Here is a 13,318-nt window from a genome sequence, read left to right as displayed (position 1 = left end):
GGACTGCCCATTTTCAGCTTGCTTACCTGCCACAGGTTCAGGTCCTTGGGACTGTCCAGGTATCTTTTCCTGCTCTTCGCCTTTGATTGTGCACACTTTTGAGTTTATAATTACTTCTTCTTTAGTAGGTCCATCTCCTGAAGCCATCTCAGGCCCTTTCACATCAGCTTTCTCTAGCTCCTCAGCAACAGGATTTGATTCAGGAACACCATACTGTGGAGGGCTACTGCTCTCTCCCAAGGAAACCACCCCTCTTGTAGCCCTCACTTTCTCAAGAATAGTATCCACCAAGTGGCTGGCAGCCTCCTCTATCAGGTTTTCTCTGTCCAGTGAATTCAAAGCATCAGCTTGAATAGATGGACTCTGAGAGGAAACATCTTGGGAGCTTCTCTTTTGTTTATCCCCATCCCCATCAGGCAAAGTTTCCTTGGTTTTGTCCACACAAGGCATGGTGCCGCTCTCACTTGTCAGAGGCCCTATGTCCCCAATGACCTCACTCTCACAGGGCAACAACTCTTCAGCAATGGGCTGCAGTAACAGCCTTGGTATCACACTGTCTGCCTCTGTTTCCTTTAGATGTCTTGCTAAGGGGACGCATTCATCAGCCTCCCCTTTCTCTTTACTACCAGGCAGCATTTCAGTGATTACAGTTTCCTCCTTCAGGATCTCATTTTCAGGTGGAGCTCCTGGTAGGTCCAAAAGTACATCATTCCCTTGGCCTGCCATGTTTTTCTGCACCAGAACATCCTGGTGGCCACTAAGTATCTCCTTTGTCCCCAACCCTGAGGGATCCTGGGTAGCCTCTTCTTTGGAGCCCAGAGTTACATTTTGACTCTCTTCCCCAGAGGAGTCCTTTGTAGACTCGGTCTCCTTTGCTTCAGATTTTATGGCCACTGTCTTTTCTCTGCCACAAGCCTCAGAACCATCTTGTTCTGGGCCAGCTTCGGTTTTGTTTGTCACTGCCAGCAAAGGCAAGCTGCACTCTCCCTGCCTGCCTGCAGATAAATCAGCTTCTGATGGCACCTGGCACTGTACAGCTGGGCTTTGCTCCGCTCGCAGAGAAACTTTTGCAGCCACTTCCTTGTTTTGTTCAAGTTCTGTACTGAGAATGGCAGAGGGTGTGCCCGCTGAAGTATTATTGTGTTTAAGTATTTTGCCTTCAGCACAAGAGACAGGTTGATCACCAAGCTCTAATGTATCTTCTCCAGAAGGTGGCGTCTCCTCTTGAGGCAAAGAAACTGAACAAAGTGCATTGTCGTCTTTAGCTGGAGAACAAGTGGCTGCTTCATTTCCCTTATCTCGTTCCTGAGCTAGAGTGCTTTCTGGCCTCCCTGGCTCCTCGTCTGCCCCGGACAAAACTGCATCAGCAGACAAAGTGGTTGTCCTTTTACTGAGGACAGAAGAATCAGATTCTGACACATCCCCGGTCTGGTCATTAAATCCTTCAACTCCGCTTTCCCCTTCTCCAGAACTGGAATTGCCCATACTTAGCTGAGGAGCAGGAGCAGGAACAAAAGGCAGCAGGTTCACCAAGCTGTCTGATGTCGGCAGTTTGATGGGCACACAGAGATCGAGTGCTGAGCCACAGCTATGTTCTGCCTTTTTTTCAGGAGTTGCTGTTCCCTTTTCTTTCTGGGAGGGAACAAAAGAGATCACATTATCTTCGGTTACTGATTCAACCGATGGCCTGTCTGGCTGAGCAAAATTATTTTCAGATGTCATGGCCTGATTCGATATAAAACTGTCTTTTGCTTCAATCAAGATTGAATGAGGTGATGAAGGAGTGTCCAGTTTTAAATCTTGTGCTAGGTTATCTTTATTTAAAATTGCTATAGAACACAGGACTTCAGGCTTCTGGTTATCTCCTCTAGGATCAGAGTCTTCCTCATTCAAACATGATTCTTTCATCAGAACCTCAGCAGGTGTATTTGGTAAATTCTGCTTCATGTCCTTAGATAGTATGGCTTCACCACATTTGCTTTCTGCTTCCATGTCTTCACAAGGAGTCACTGAATTCTGTTGACGTACAAAATCAAAACTAAATTTGTCCTCTTCCGCTGTGCAGCAGATGGTTGATTCAATTTCCTGATCTTGGTCTTGAGTTGAGCTGCCTTTTGATGTCTGGCTCAAAACTGGCTCTTCTTCTAGGCTGATCAAAGTTGAATCCTCACACATACTGATTAAAAAAGAATCCATTTCTAACATCTCCTCTTGATCAGTAACTTCTTTTACTAAAGATGAAATGATCAGGAGGTGTTGATCCCCAACCCCCTGGTTTTCTACTACAAGATCAAAATTTTCTTTGCTACTTCTGCTTGAAGTTTCAGTTCCTGTCACAGTGTCTTTAGTAATGGCTTCTCCTTTACCAAATGTAAATGAAGTCTGAAGATGTTCACTGCTGTCTAAGGAACTTGGAGAATTAATGCCATTTGGAACACTGGGTACCTCTACAGGATCACTGCTTTCTTCTACATCAACAGTTCCAGTTTTGCTGAGACTGTGACTCTTATTAAGTCTATCAGTTTTACTTTCCTGCATTTCATGCACACACCTCTGGAAAGTGACCTCAGGACTTGGGAGATCACATTTCACTTTTTCTGTTGCGTTTGGAGTTGTACTCTCTGTTTCTGAATTGGTTACCCCTTCAACCTCAGGGACATTTTGGTCTTGGCTAAGCTCACTGATATGTACTTCTCCTATGGTAACATCTCCACTGTTCATATGTTCATGGGCCAAAACAGTGCCAGGAGATGTCATTCCACTTTCCTCATTTATATATCCACAGGATGGAAGGTCTTCTGTGTTATTCATACTAGCAGGTATACTCTGTGGACATCTGTCTTTCTCTGACACAATCTCAGAGACTGCAAATTGTCCAGGTTCCACCTCTTCTCCTTTTCTCTCCAAGCCTTTATCTTTTCTCCTACAGGAACAATCTGTGTTCCCTTTGCTCATCAAGCTTGATAAATCACTTGACTTTTCATCCAATCTAACTGAGTCCCCTTTGTGGTTAGGGTTGTCCATGCCTCCAAGTAGAGAAGACTGGTGCTGATCTCCTAAGGGAACCTCAGTGCAGGAAAGATGTTGACCATCCACATCCAGAACACTGTGAGTGGTTGAAGAGTCCTGTGACGTTATCATTAAGGGGATGCAATCTTCTGTCTGTCTGAGGTTAGTTTTCTGCAATGGCAAAAGAAAATGTCAGTAATATAAACTTCAGCACATAACTATAGATATTATAGGGAAATGCAAGTAACAGTCACAAATGACACAACCCACTACTTTGTAAGGTGACTGAAGTCTATCTAAAACTCAGGCTTATTCTTATTTTTCTCTCCCACACCAGCATGGTTGCCAGGATCTTAAAAGTTACTCATAATAATCAAGATACTATTTCCAGGAATTAACTATAACTTCATTTTAAAAATGACAATTAAATTTTAACCCCAAAGTTGTAGATAAATGTGTATCTAAATTTTGGTTCAGATGAGCAGCTTGGGTAAAATGCTCCTGTAGGCCTCCTTTCCAAGGAATACACATTACTTCCAACTTCCTTTATCCATTCCCAACACAAACAAATTCACAACTGTTTGCCAAATTCCCCTAGTCCGAAGGTGCAGCCAAATTCCCAGATGCCCCAATTATTTACTGAAGTATTATATATCATTCTTTAATCCTAAAAATAAACTCCACCCTATCCACCTTCCAGCAGGAGTGGACTGACCTGAGTCTTTCTTAAAAGCTTGAAATCTTTAAAAATTCCTATTCATTAAATAACTTTTAACTGTAGGCTAATAATTTTAGCCTTGGCAGTAGATCCCAAATCTCTTTTACCTTTTTGGTAGGGGAAAAGTATTTCTCTGTTAGCCAATATGTTAAGTTCCAAATATAAAAATTAACATATTTCCTGTTTAACTCTTGAGCCTTGCCCATTCTCAAATGAAAGTAATATGAATGTGTCACAATGGACTGAACTAAAAATCAGAATCTTTATGTTTTGCTCTTGACTCAACATCTGGTTCACTCCTTTCAACACTCTTTTGGTCTCTTTTAGCCACTGTAGAGATCCCTCTGGCACTTTCAAGAGCACAGCTTCAACAGGACTGTCAATTATCTTGTGGACTAAAAAAAGAAGTCTGGTTTCTGGGGGAGCATATATAAGCTAAAACAAAAGTGGTTCTTGTTCTGGGATAAACTTGATACTGAAAGGGCAGAGACAGACACCATACATCCAGAGAATGACGTCATCAGGCCTAATGGGCTGAACAATGATGTTCCAAATGTCCTTTGGTATTTTAATGGTCCTGAATAAACCTAAATTAAATAATCACAAAAATGTTTTCCACAATCAAATCAAATCAATGCTGAATAAAATCTGGATGGAAAAGGAACCTAAATTTAGCTTTTCAGGACATTAAAATATATATATATATATATATATATATATATATAATGAGTTTGTTTTATTTGGTTTTCTAACAGCAATTTTCATTGAGAAGACTCATATGATAGAGTATTTGGTTTTAAGTGATTTTTCAGTTTTATAAACATAATATAGCCATAACAAAAAATATTCAAAATGGCCTAATTTAATGTAATTTTAAAATTTTTTTATCAACTATTTCGGAAAATATAGTATATAATTTTATTTCAAAGTCAAACCAATATATTTCATGTGAGCTCTACTATAAGTAAATACAATCTATCTAGTCATTACTTAAGTTGCCTGGCAAAGGGTCAATCAGAACCAAACTTTATTTTATCTGGGACAAAAGACAAGGTCCAGAAACTTATCACATAAATAAACATGAGTCATTTGTAAGCACTGATTACTTGCCAATGTTTCCAGTTTCAAAAACTTCAGTATCTAATTTAAACTCCCCATATTTGGCATTTAAAATTCTAAACAACCTGGCCTCTTCTTACCTATCTTTTTAAAATTTATTCTCCTATACAAACTCTAAAAATCCAGCAATACTCAAGTAGCAAAAGTTCTTCAAACATGACACTCCATTTTTGTAACTAGACTTGCCTTTGCACTGGCTGTTCTGAATAGCTGGGATTCTCTTCCCCTTCACTTACATCTCTTAGTTTTCCTGGCTTCCTTCAAGACTTAACTCAAATCCCACCTTTTTCAGGAGGCTAGTCCTAGTTCCTCCACCTGATAATGCCTTTCTTTCTTAAGAGTAATTTCCATCTTTGGATTGAAATCATGCCTCTGACACTTACTATGATCCGGGAAAAATCCCTAGATCTACTTCTGTCTCTATTCCTCATCTGTAAAATGGGATAATAATAACACTGATTTCACAGGACTGTGATGAGAGAATATATATAAAGTGTTTTGTAAACCCTTAAAGCATTATATAAATGCTAGCTATTATTTTATCTCTGGTATATGCCATTATTTACATGTTATTTCCCCAGGTGGAACCAAAATTCCTTGAAGGTAAGGAAATGCTTTTGCCTTTCTTTGTATCATTACTATTTAATACAGTGACTGGCACTTACTAAGTACTTAATAAATGCTTGCTAACTGACTGAATGCAGGTCAAAGGCTTGAAATATGGGTTGTTTCTCCTCACCATGAGCTGCTGCTGGATGTTCATGAGTTTAAAAATATGTCCTGTCCGACTGTCTCGGTGGTGAAGGGATTCTTCATCTGATTCAGATGTCAGGGTGTAAATGTCCAACTCTCGGTGATGTCTCACAGAGCAGTCCCCATAAGGAATTTCATAGGACAAACTGCTCCAGGAGTCAGGTTCTCCGGCATTCTCCCTGAAAGCAAACAATCTTAGGTTTATACATAAATTATAGCTGACAGGCAGTAGGTTTAGAGCTACATCTGCAGATCTTGGCTTAAATTACTGATCTAACAGATTACTTTTTGCAGAAGCAGCTCCGTAGGGACCTGATCTTACACGAAAACATATATATCCATCCCCACCGCCATCCTACCCTTCACTGACTGTAGCAAGAACCCACAAACAGGTTTACTTGGGGCTAAGGGGAAAATCATGAACCACTCCCAGGAAAGAACAAAAACAGAAGCAGTTTGGGGTTCTTGAAATGGTTAATATTCTGCTAATGAGTAATGAGGAAGTACAAGGAGGTTACTTTTAGTGTGGTTACCCATAGAAACATGGCTTACAAGAATGACTCTTCTGTGTATTATTTGATACCTTAGGCTGATTTCAAATTGACAGAGGAGGCAGGGGCCGCCCCAGTGCATGTAGGGGATATTTGAGAAGTAGGAAGCACTCTGCAATTCCTTCTCTTCCTCTTCTCTCCTCTCACACACAAATTCCAATGTCAACTAACTAGAGAAATATTGTCGACTATTCTGTTTTCTTCAACATGAATTGTTTAATACATAGAAACTGTTTCTAAGCAACTCAATATGCTTTCAATTATATCTTAAAATATTCTAATATTATAACATAGTTATAAATGAATAGATCATAGAGAACCATCTTTGTGATATAGCAAAGACAAAATGGTATATAAAAGTCCACAAGGTCATACAAAGTGAAAAACCTTATATCATAGTGCTCTCTGGGGTTAATAGTCTGCTTTTCCCAAAATTAATAATCACGTAATCAATGAACAAACATTTATTTAGTGAGAGTCATTGAGCTAAGTGCTAAGAATGTACAGGTGAAAATACAACAGTCTCTGAAAACAAGAAGCTCACAGTACATTCCAACTGGGGGAAACCACCCTTTCAGTCAACTAGGTTCTCAACTTATGTGTCATCTTTAAACTCCCTATGTGCAATCAGTCCATTATCACCACTTCATATGCAGTAAATTACCAAGTCCTGTAATTTCTTCTTTTGTAATTTCTCTAACAATACAACCAGCTTGGTATGGACTCTCTTAACTTTATATTTAGATTATTATCAATATACTATTAGTTGGTCCTCTGCCTCAAGTCTTCCATATTCCAGAATATCCTCCAGATTTGGAGCATTCTCAGTGGCTATTCCCTATGACTGGAGCGCTCTCCAATCTCATCTCTTCACCCCCCTAGTTTTCCTTTCTTCCGAGTCTCAGCCAAAATTTGATGTTCTGCAAGATACCTTTGCAATTTCCCCTTAATCCTAGGGCCTTTGAGATTATCTCCATTTTATCTTGTATACCTCTTCTTTGTACCCCGTTGTTTGCAGGCTGTCTTCAGAATTAGATCAGGAATTCTAGAGAAATTACTATATTTTGCTTTTCTTAGAATAGCCAGTACTTAACACAGTGCATGGGGCATGTGGTAGAGTAATAAAAACATGAGACATAAAACTGAAAAAAATAAGGAAAGATATGAGAAAAACTATTACCATAATTGATCAGATACAACAACATAACCAATAGAAATCATATAATAATCTCAATTGATGCAGAAAAAGCTTTTGAAAAAAATACAGCATCCATTCTTATTAAAAATACTAGAGATGATAGAGATGGAAGGAGCTTTCCTTAAAATAATAAGCAGTACCTATCTAAAACCAACAGCAAATATTATTTTTAATAGAAGAAGCAAGCAAGTAATAATTTCTATATATTAATACTGTCTACCTGCCAAGAAAAACCCAGGAACTATATGAACACAATTACAAAACACTTCTCATACAAATAAAGTCACATCTAAACAATTGGAAAAATGTCAATTGTTCATAGGTTGGCCAAGCTAATATAATAAAAATGACAATTCTGCCTAAATTGGTTTACATGTTCAGTATTATACCAATCAAACTGCCAAAATATTATTTTATCCAACCAGAAAAAAATAACAATAAAATTCATGTGAAAGAACAAAAGGTCAAGAATATCAAGGGAATTAATGAAAAAAATATATAAAGGATAATGGCTTAGCAGCAGTCATCAATTGGAGAATGGTTGGGTAAACTGTGGTATATGAATGTTATGGACTATTATTGTTCTGTAAGAAATGACCAGCAGGATGAATACAGAGAAGCTTGGAGAGACTTACGTGAACTGATACTAAGTGAAATGAGCAGAACCAGGAGATCATTATATACATCAACAACGATACTGTGTGAAGATGTATTCTGATGGAAGTGGATTTCTTTGACAAAGAAACCTAATTCAGTTTCAATTGATCAATGATGGACAGAAGCAGCTACACCCAAAGAAAGAACACTGGGAAATGAATGTAAACTGTTTGCATTTTTGTTTTTCTTCCCGGGTTATTTTTACCTTCTGAATTCAATTCTCCCTGTGCAACAAGAAAACTGTTTGGTTCTGCACACATATATTCTACCTAGGATATACTACGACATATTCAACATATATAGAACTGCTTGCCATCTCGGGGAGAGGGTGGAGGGAGGGAGGGGAAAAATCGGAACAGAAGTGAGTGCAAGGGATAATATGTTGTAAAAAATTACCCTGGCATGGGTTCTGTCAATAAAAAGTTACTATAATAAACATAAATAAATAAATAAATAAAAATAGATACAAATGACACAATAATCAATGTCTATAGTAATCTTGTATTTGATAAACCCCAAAACTCCAGCTTCTGGGATAAAAATTCACTATTTGACAAAAATTGCTGGGAAAACTTGAAAATAACATGTCAGAAACTTAGTATAGACTACATCGCACACCCCATACCAAAATAAGGTCAAAATGGGTACATAATTTGGGCATAAAACATGAAAGTATAAGCAAATTAGGAGAGCAAGGGATAATTTACCTATCAGATCTTTAGAAAAAAGAGGAATTTATGACCAACAAAAAACTAAATAACATTATAAAAGGTAATACAGACAACTTTCATCACATTACATTAAATTAAAAAGTATTTGCACATACAAAACCAACAGAAACAAGATTAAAAGGTAAGTACAAAGGTGTGGGGAAAAAATCTTTACAGCCTGTGTTTCTGATAAAGGTCTCATTTCTAAAATACATAAAGAACTGTGCCAAATTTACAAGAAAACAAATTTTATAAATGGTCAAAGGATATGAACAATTTTCAGATGATGAACTTAAAGCCATCTATAGTCCAATGAAAAAATGTTCTAAATCACTACTGATTAGAGAAATGCAAATTAAAACAACTTTAAAGTACTACCTCACACTTCTCAGATTTGCCAAGATGACAGGAAAAAAATGATAAATGTTGGAGGGGATATGGGAAAACTGAAATATTGGTGGAGTTTTGAGATAATCCAACCATTCTGAAGAGCAATCAGGAACTATGTCCAAAGGGCTATCATACTGTGCATACCCTTTGACCCAGCAGTGCCATCAATGGATCTGTATCCCAAGGAAATCATAAAGAAAGGAAAGGAACCCACATGTGCAAAAATGTAGCAGCTCTTTTTGTGGTAGTAAAGAATTCGAAAATGAGTAGATGCCCATCAATTAGGAAATGTCTGAATAAGTTGTGGTATATGCAGGTAATGAAATATTATTGCTGTATAAAAAATGATGAACAAGCTGATTTTAGAAAAGCCTGGAAAGATTTACATGAACTGCTGCTGAGCACCAGGAGTACCTTATACACAATAACAACAACAATGTGTGATGATCAATTATGAAAGACTTGGTTCTTCTCAGTGGTTCAGTGATACAAGGCGATTCCAATACACTATGGATAGAAAATGCTATCTGCATTCAGAAAAAGAACTATAGAGATTGAATGTAAATCAACCACATGCTATGTTCACTTCTCTTTCCTGTGTTTTTTTTTTCCCTTTTCCCATAGTTTTCCCCTTTTTTTCTGATTTTTTTCTCCCAATATGATTCATAAAGTAATGTGTATTAAAAATAAACAAATGAATCAACAAAAAAAAAAAAAAGAAAGAAAAGAAAAAATAAGGAAAGTTATAAGCATATCAATTGGCTTGTCAGGTTTAAGGTATTAAAACAACCTACATTTCAGGCTTTTTGTTTTGTTTTGATTAATTTTCTAGTACCTCCTCACTTAACTCCAATCTTTGAGACCAGTGCCTGCCTGCTTGTTCACACCAATTCACCCCCAAAATGATTTCTCTTTTTTCACTGACCCAGATCCTTATGGAAAGCGGGATCCTTTTTTGGTATAGATCCTAACCTTACCACCAATTGATTAATCCATCCCACTGTTACAATTATTAAGACTGTGAAGATTTTTTTAATGTTTTAAAAATAAATTTATTGATCTTTTATTCTAACATCACCCAAATGTAACTCTGAATCCTTCTCCCATACAGCTCTCTCTCAAAACAAAAACAATAAAATTTTAAAGAAAAAAATAAAAAAGATGAGATGGGGATCCATACTGACCAGTTGATCAATATTGATCAAGCTGATCAATATAACTGAAAAACACTGACAATACATGGATCCCCATCTTTTTGTGCAAATAATAATTAACTCAGTCTCTAAGTGAAGCTGGTCTCTCAAGGTTCTGTAACCTATTTTAGCTGTCTAATGATTACTTAAAAATCTAAGTGTCCAAAAAGGACTTGAAAGTTTTAAAAAGTTAACATGGAAGACATCTTCTCTTGCCATTCTATCTCCTCCAATTCAAGCCAACTCCTTAGTCCAGCTTCACTTTATACATATATGTATAGAAAATGTAGTGATATATCCAGATAGACAGACAGACAAATATCACTATATTTTCTCTGTTGCCCAGGTTTGAAACTTTGAATCTGTGATTCCTCCTTTCCCCTCTACATCTAATTGTTCTTGAGTTGCTTCAATCATGTTTCTTTATGTCTCAATCTGGGCTTTTCTTAGCTAAGACACTAGAATGAGTTGTCAGTTCCTTCTCCAGATCATTCTACAGTTCAGAAAATGGAGGCAAACCGGATGAAGTGACTTGCTCAGGGTTACACAGGTAGTGTCTGAAATCAGATTAAAACTCAGTCTAACACTCTATTCATTGTGCCTCCTAACTGCCTCTACACTCAACAGTTATTAATTTCATAATTACAGACCCTTTGCATCTCTTTCCTCTTTTTTAGGACCACTTCATTGGTAATTCATTTCATTACCACTTTCATTACCATTTTATTGACATCAACGCCATTTGGTTGTTAATGTGAGTTTGGGCTATTGCAAAAACTTCCTAAATGGTCTCTCAGTTCTAGTCTTATCCCCTTCAATTTCTTCCTAAAAACGTCTGGCATAGAACTAACCTTTTCACAATCACAAGCTGAGAAGCTATCACTTACTAGCCTAGAAACTAGACACTCACTACAGAGTCCAAACTCTTTAAGAGCCAGTACCTCCCACTCCCTACCATACAGCATCTTGACCTATAGTGAACACATATATATTTCTAAGTAAACCAATAACTGGGGAAGAGGAGGGATACTGGGCAGAGGGGCAAGATGAGGAACATAAACAACTTTCCAGTTCCTTGTGAGTGAAGTAATTTTGGGATTTCCATTTCTTTGGTTCACTGATGTCCCTGCCCTCTATCAGAAAGGCATGCAAGGGAGTCAACTTATAGGGAAAAAATTAAGCTGATTATGGTTTTTGTCTAGAATGTTAAATTCTCTTGTTATCTGAACTCATAAAAGGGGGCAGTAATATGGATAAACCAAAAATAATTATACTATTCTTAAACAAATAGGAAGAATTCTTTGTATTACCTTTGCATATGAGAAAAACTAGTTAGGAAAGAAATGGGAAAGAAGAGAGCTTTGGAACTTTTGTGACTAGGCTCTCTATTTTAAGACTGGTGATTGCTTAAGAAAGACAGCTTGGTAGTGCAATGAACAGAGCACCAAGCTTAGAGACATGAAGTCCTGAGTTCAAATTCTGTCTCAGACATTAACTGTGTGAATCTGGGCAAGTCACTTAACCCTGTTTACCTCAATTTTAGGAGCTGGAGAAAGCAATGGCAAATCACTTCAGTAAGGCTGCCAAGAAAATCCCAAATGAGGTCATGAAAATTCAGAGATGACTAGAATAACAGGAAGCACTGCTTATTCACTTTCTGAACATCTCTAGAAATAGCAACCTCATATTCAAAATGAAGAATTTGGACAAGAAAGTCTCTTAGGTCCCTTGCAGCTCTAATTCAGTAATCCTGTGAAATTTTGCCTCTGACACTTATGGGGAAATAACTAGTTCCCTTAGTCTCTATTTCCTTATCTTACCAAAGAAGATAATAATTAGAACATCACCTGCTTTCTTTGTTTCACAGGATAGTCACAGAAAAATTCAAATACTACTTTCTACAAAGTGTTTTCTTGCTCTCCCTCTTCTATTAATCAACTCATGTTTAAGTACTTTATTTTACTTTTGTATTTATTATCAATGAAGCTCTACCTACATGTTTTTTACACTCTCTGCCAAAAGAATGTAAACTGCTTGAAAGTAGAGATTGCCAAAGCTGACCACAGCAAGAGTTTAATCAGTGCTTGTGGAATGACTGACAGAGTTGTAAGGAAGACATGTCACAAACCTGAAAGTACTATACAGGATCATAGGATTGTAGATTTCAAGCTAGAAGGATCATCAAAGGTCAGAGTCCAGCTTCCATGATTTTACAGAGAAGAAAACTAATGGCAGAAGGTTGAAGCGTTTTCTAAGTGTCTTAGGAGAGATCTGTACTCATATCTTCCTGGCTTGAAGTCTGATGCCTAGCCTGTACACTACACTGTCTCTAAAAATAAAATGTTTATTATATGTTTTATTATCCCGAGAGAAAAGAAATTGTTTCTAAGACATCTATTCACAGTCATTCCTGTTAAAGTTTAAACTCACTGGCAGACACAGAAACACCTATTCAGCAGTATTCTTACTTTAAAAAAAAAAAAAAAAAGAAAGAAAAACCATGTGCCTTATAGCTCTGATAAGTCATATGAGCATTTAAAGCATGGTGCAAATATGAGTTCTTTAAATTTACTCCTGGAAAGAGAGTAGTTCAATGTATTGGATAAAGAATCAGCTTTGACTCCAGAATAAGTATATTCATTCCTGCCTCTGGCTGTCACATACAAGCTGAGTGAAACCAGACAAGCTTCTTAACTCTTCAGTGCCTGAGGCAATTCTCCAACTCCCTAAACTGCAAAAAACCCAAGCTACTTTAGCAGAACTGTTTCACCTGACAGTTCCTTATTCAAATGAAATCACAAGTCTAGACCCTATCCTTTTCCTAACATGCATATATATTAAACTGCAGCTGAACTAAGTTTATATACAAGACAGACAGAGATCACACATCCTGGCAAAACAGAGTATCAATACGCATAATCACACCCTTTGGAGGATTTATGGAGCCAACAATAAATTTGGGTGTAATTTCACATAATTAAACAACCTTAAAGCAAAAGGGCATTTAAAGTCGATCTATC

At 37.3% G+C, this 13,318-nt stretch overlaps 1 protein-coding gene across 11 annotated transcripts in view; it reads right to left on the bottom strand.

Annotated features, from left to right (window-relative positions):
- Positions 1–13,318, bottom strand: part of AKAP13 (A-kinase anchoring protein 13) — a 359,098-nt gene that overhangs the window by 153,364 nt on the left and 192,416 nt on the right. For all 11 annotated transcript variants that reach the window (XR_004232435.1, XM_031955550.1, XM_031955554.1 and 8 more), the window contains 2 exons: positions 5,586–5,778; positions 27–3,180 (listed from right to left, as the gene is read on the bottom strand). Coding sequence is in view for 10 of the 11 variants with exons in the window: in XM_031955550.1 (XP_031811410.1) it covers positions 27–3,180; positions 5,586–5,778 (3,347 nt within the window). In the remaining variant the exon portion in view is untranslated. The remainder of the gene's footprint in view (positions 1–26; positions 3,181–5,585; positions 5,779–13,318) is intronic.

Source organism: Sarcophilus harrisii, chromosome 2, assembly GCF_902635505.1.
Source record: "Sarcophilus harrisii chromosome 2, mSarHar1.11, whole genome shotgun sequence".
Taxonomy (NCBI): Eukaryota; Metazoa; Chordata; class Mammalia; order Dasyuromorphia; family Dasyuridae; genus Sarcophilus; species Sarcophilus harrisii.
Note: the sequence above shows the minus strand (reverse complement) of the source record. Positions and strands in the feature narration are given on the sequence as shown.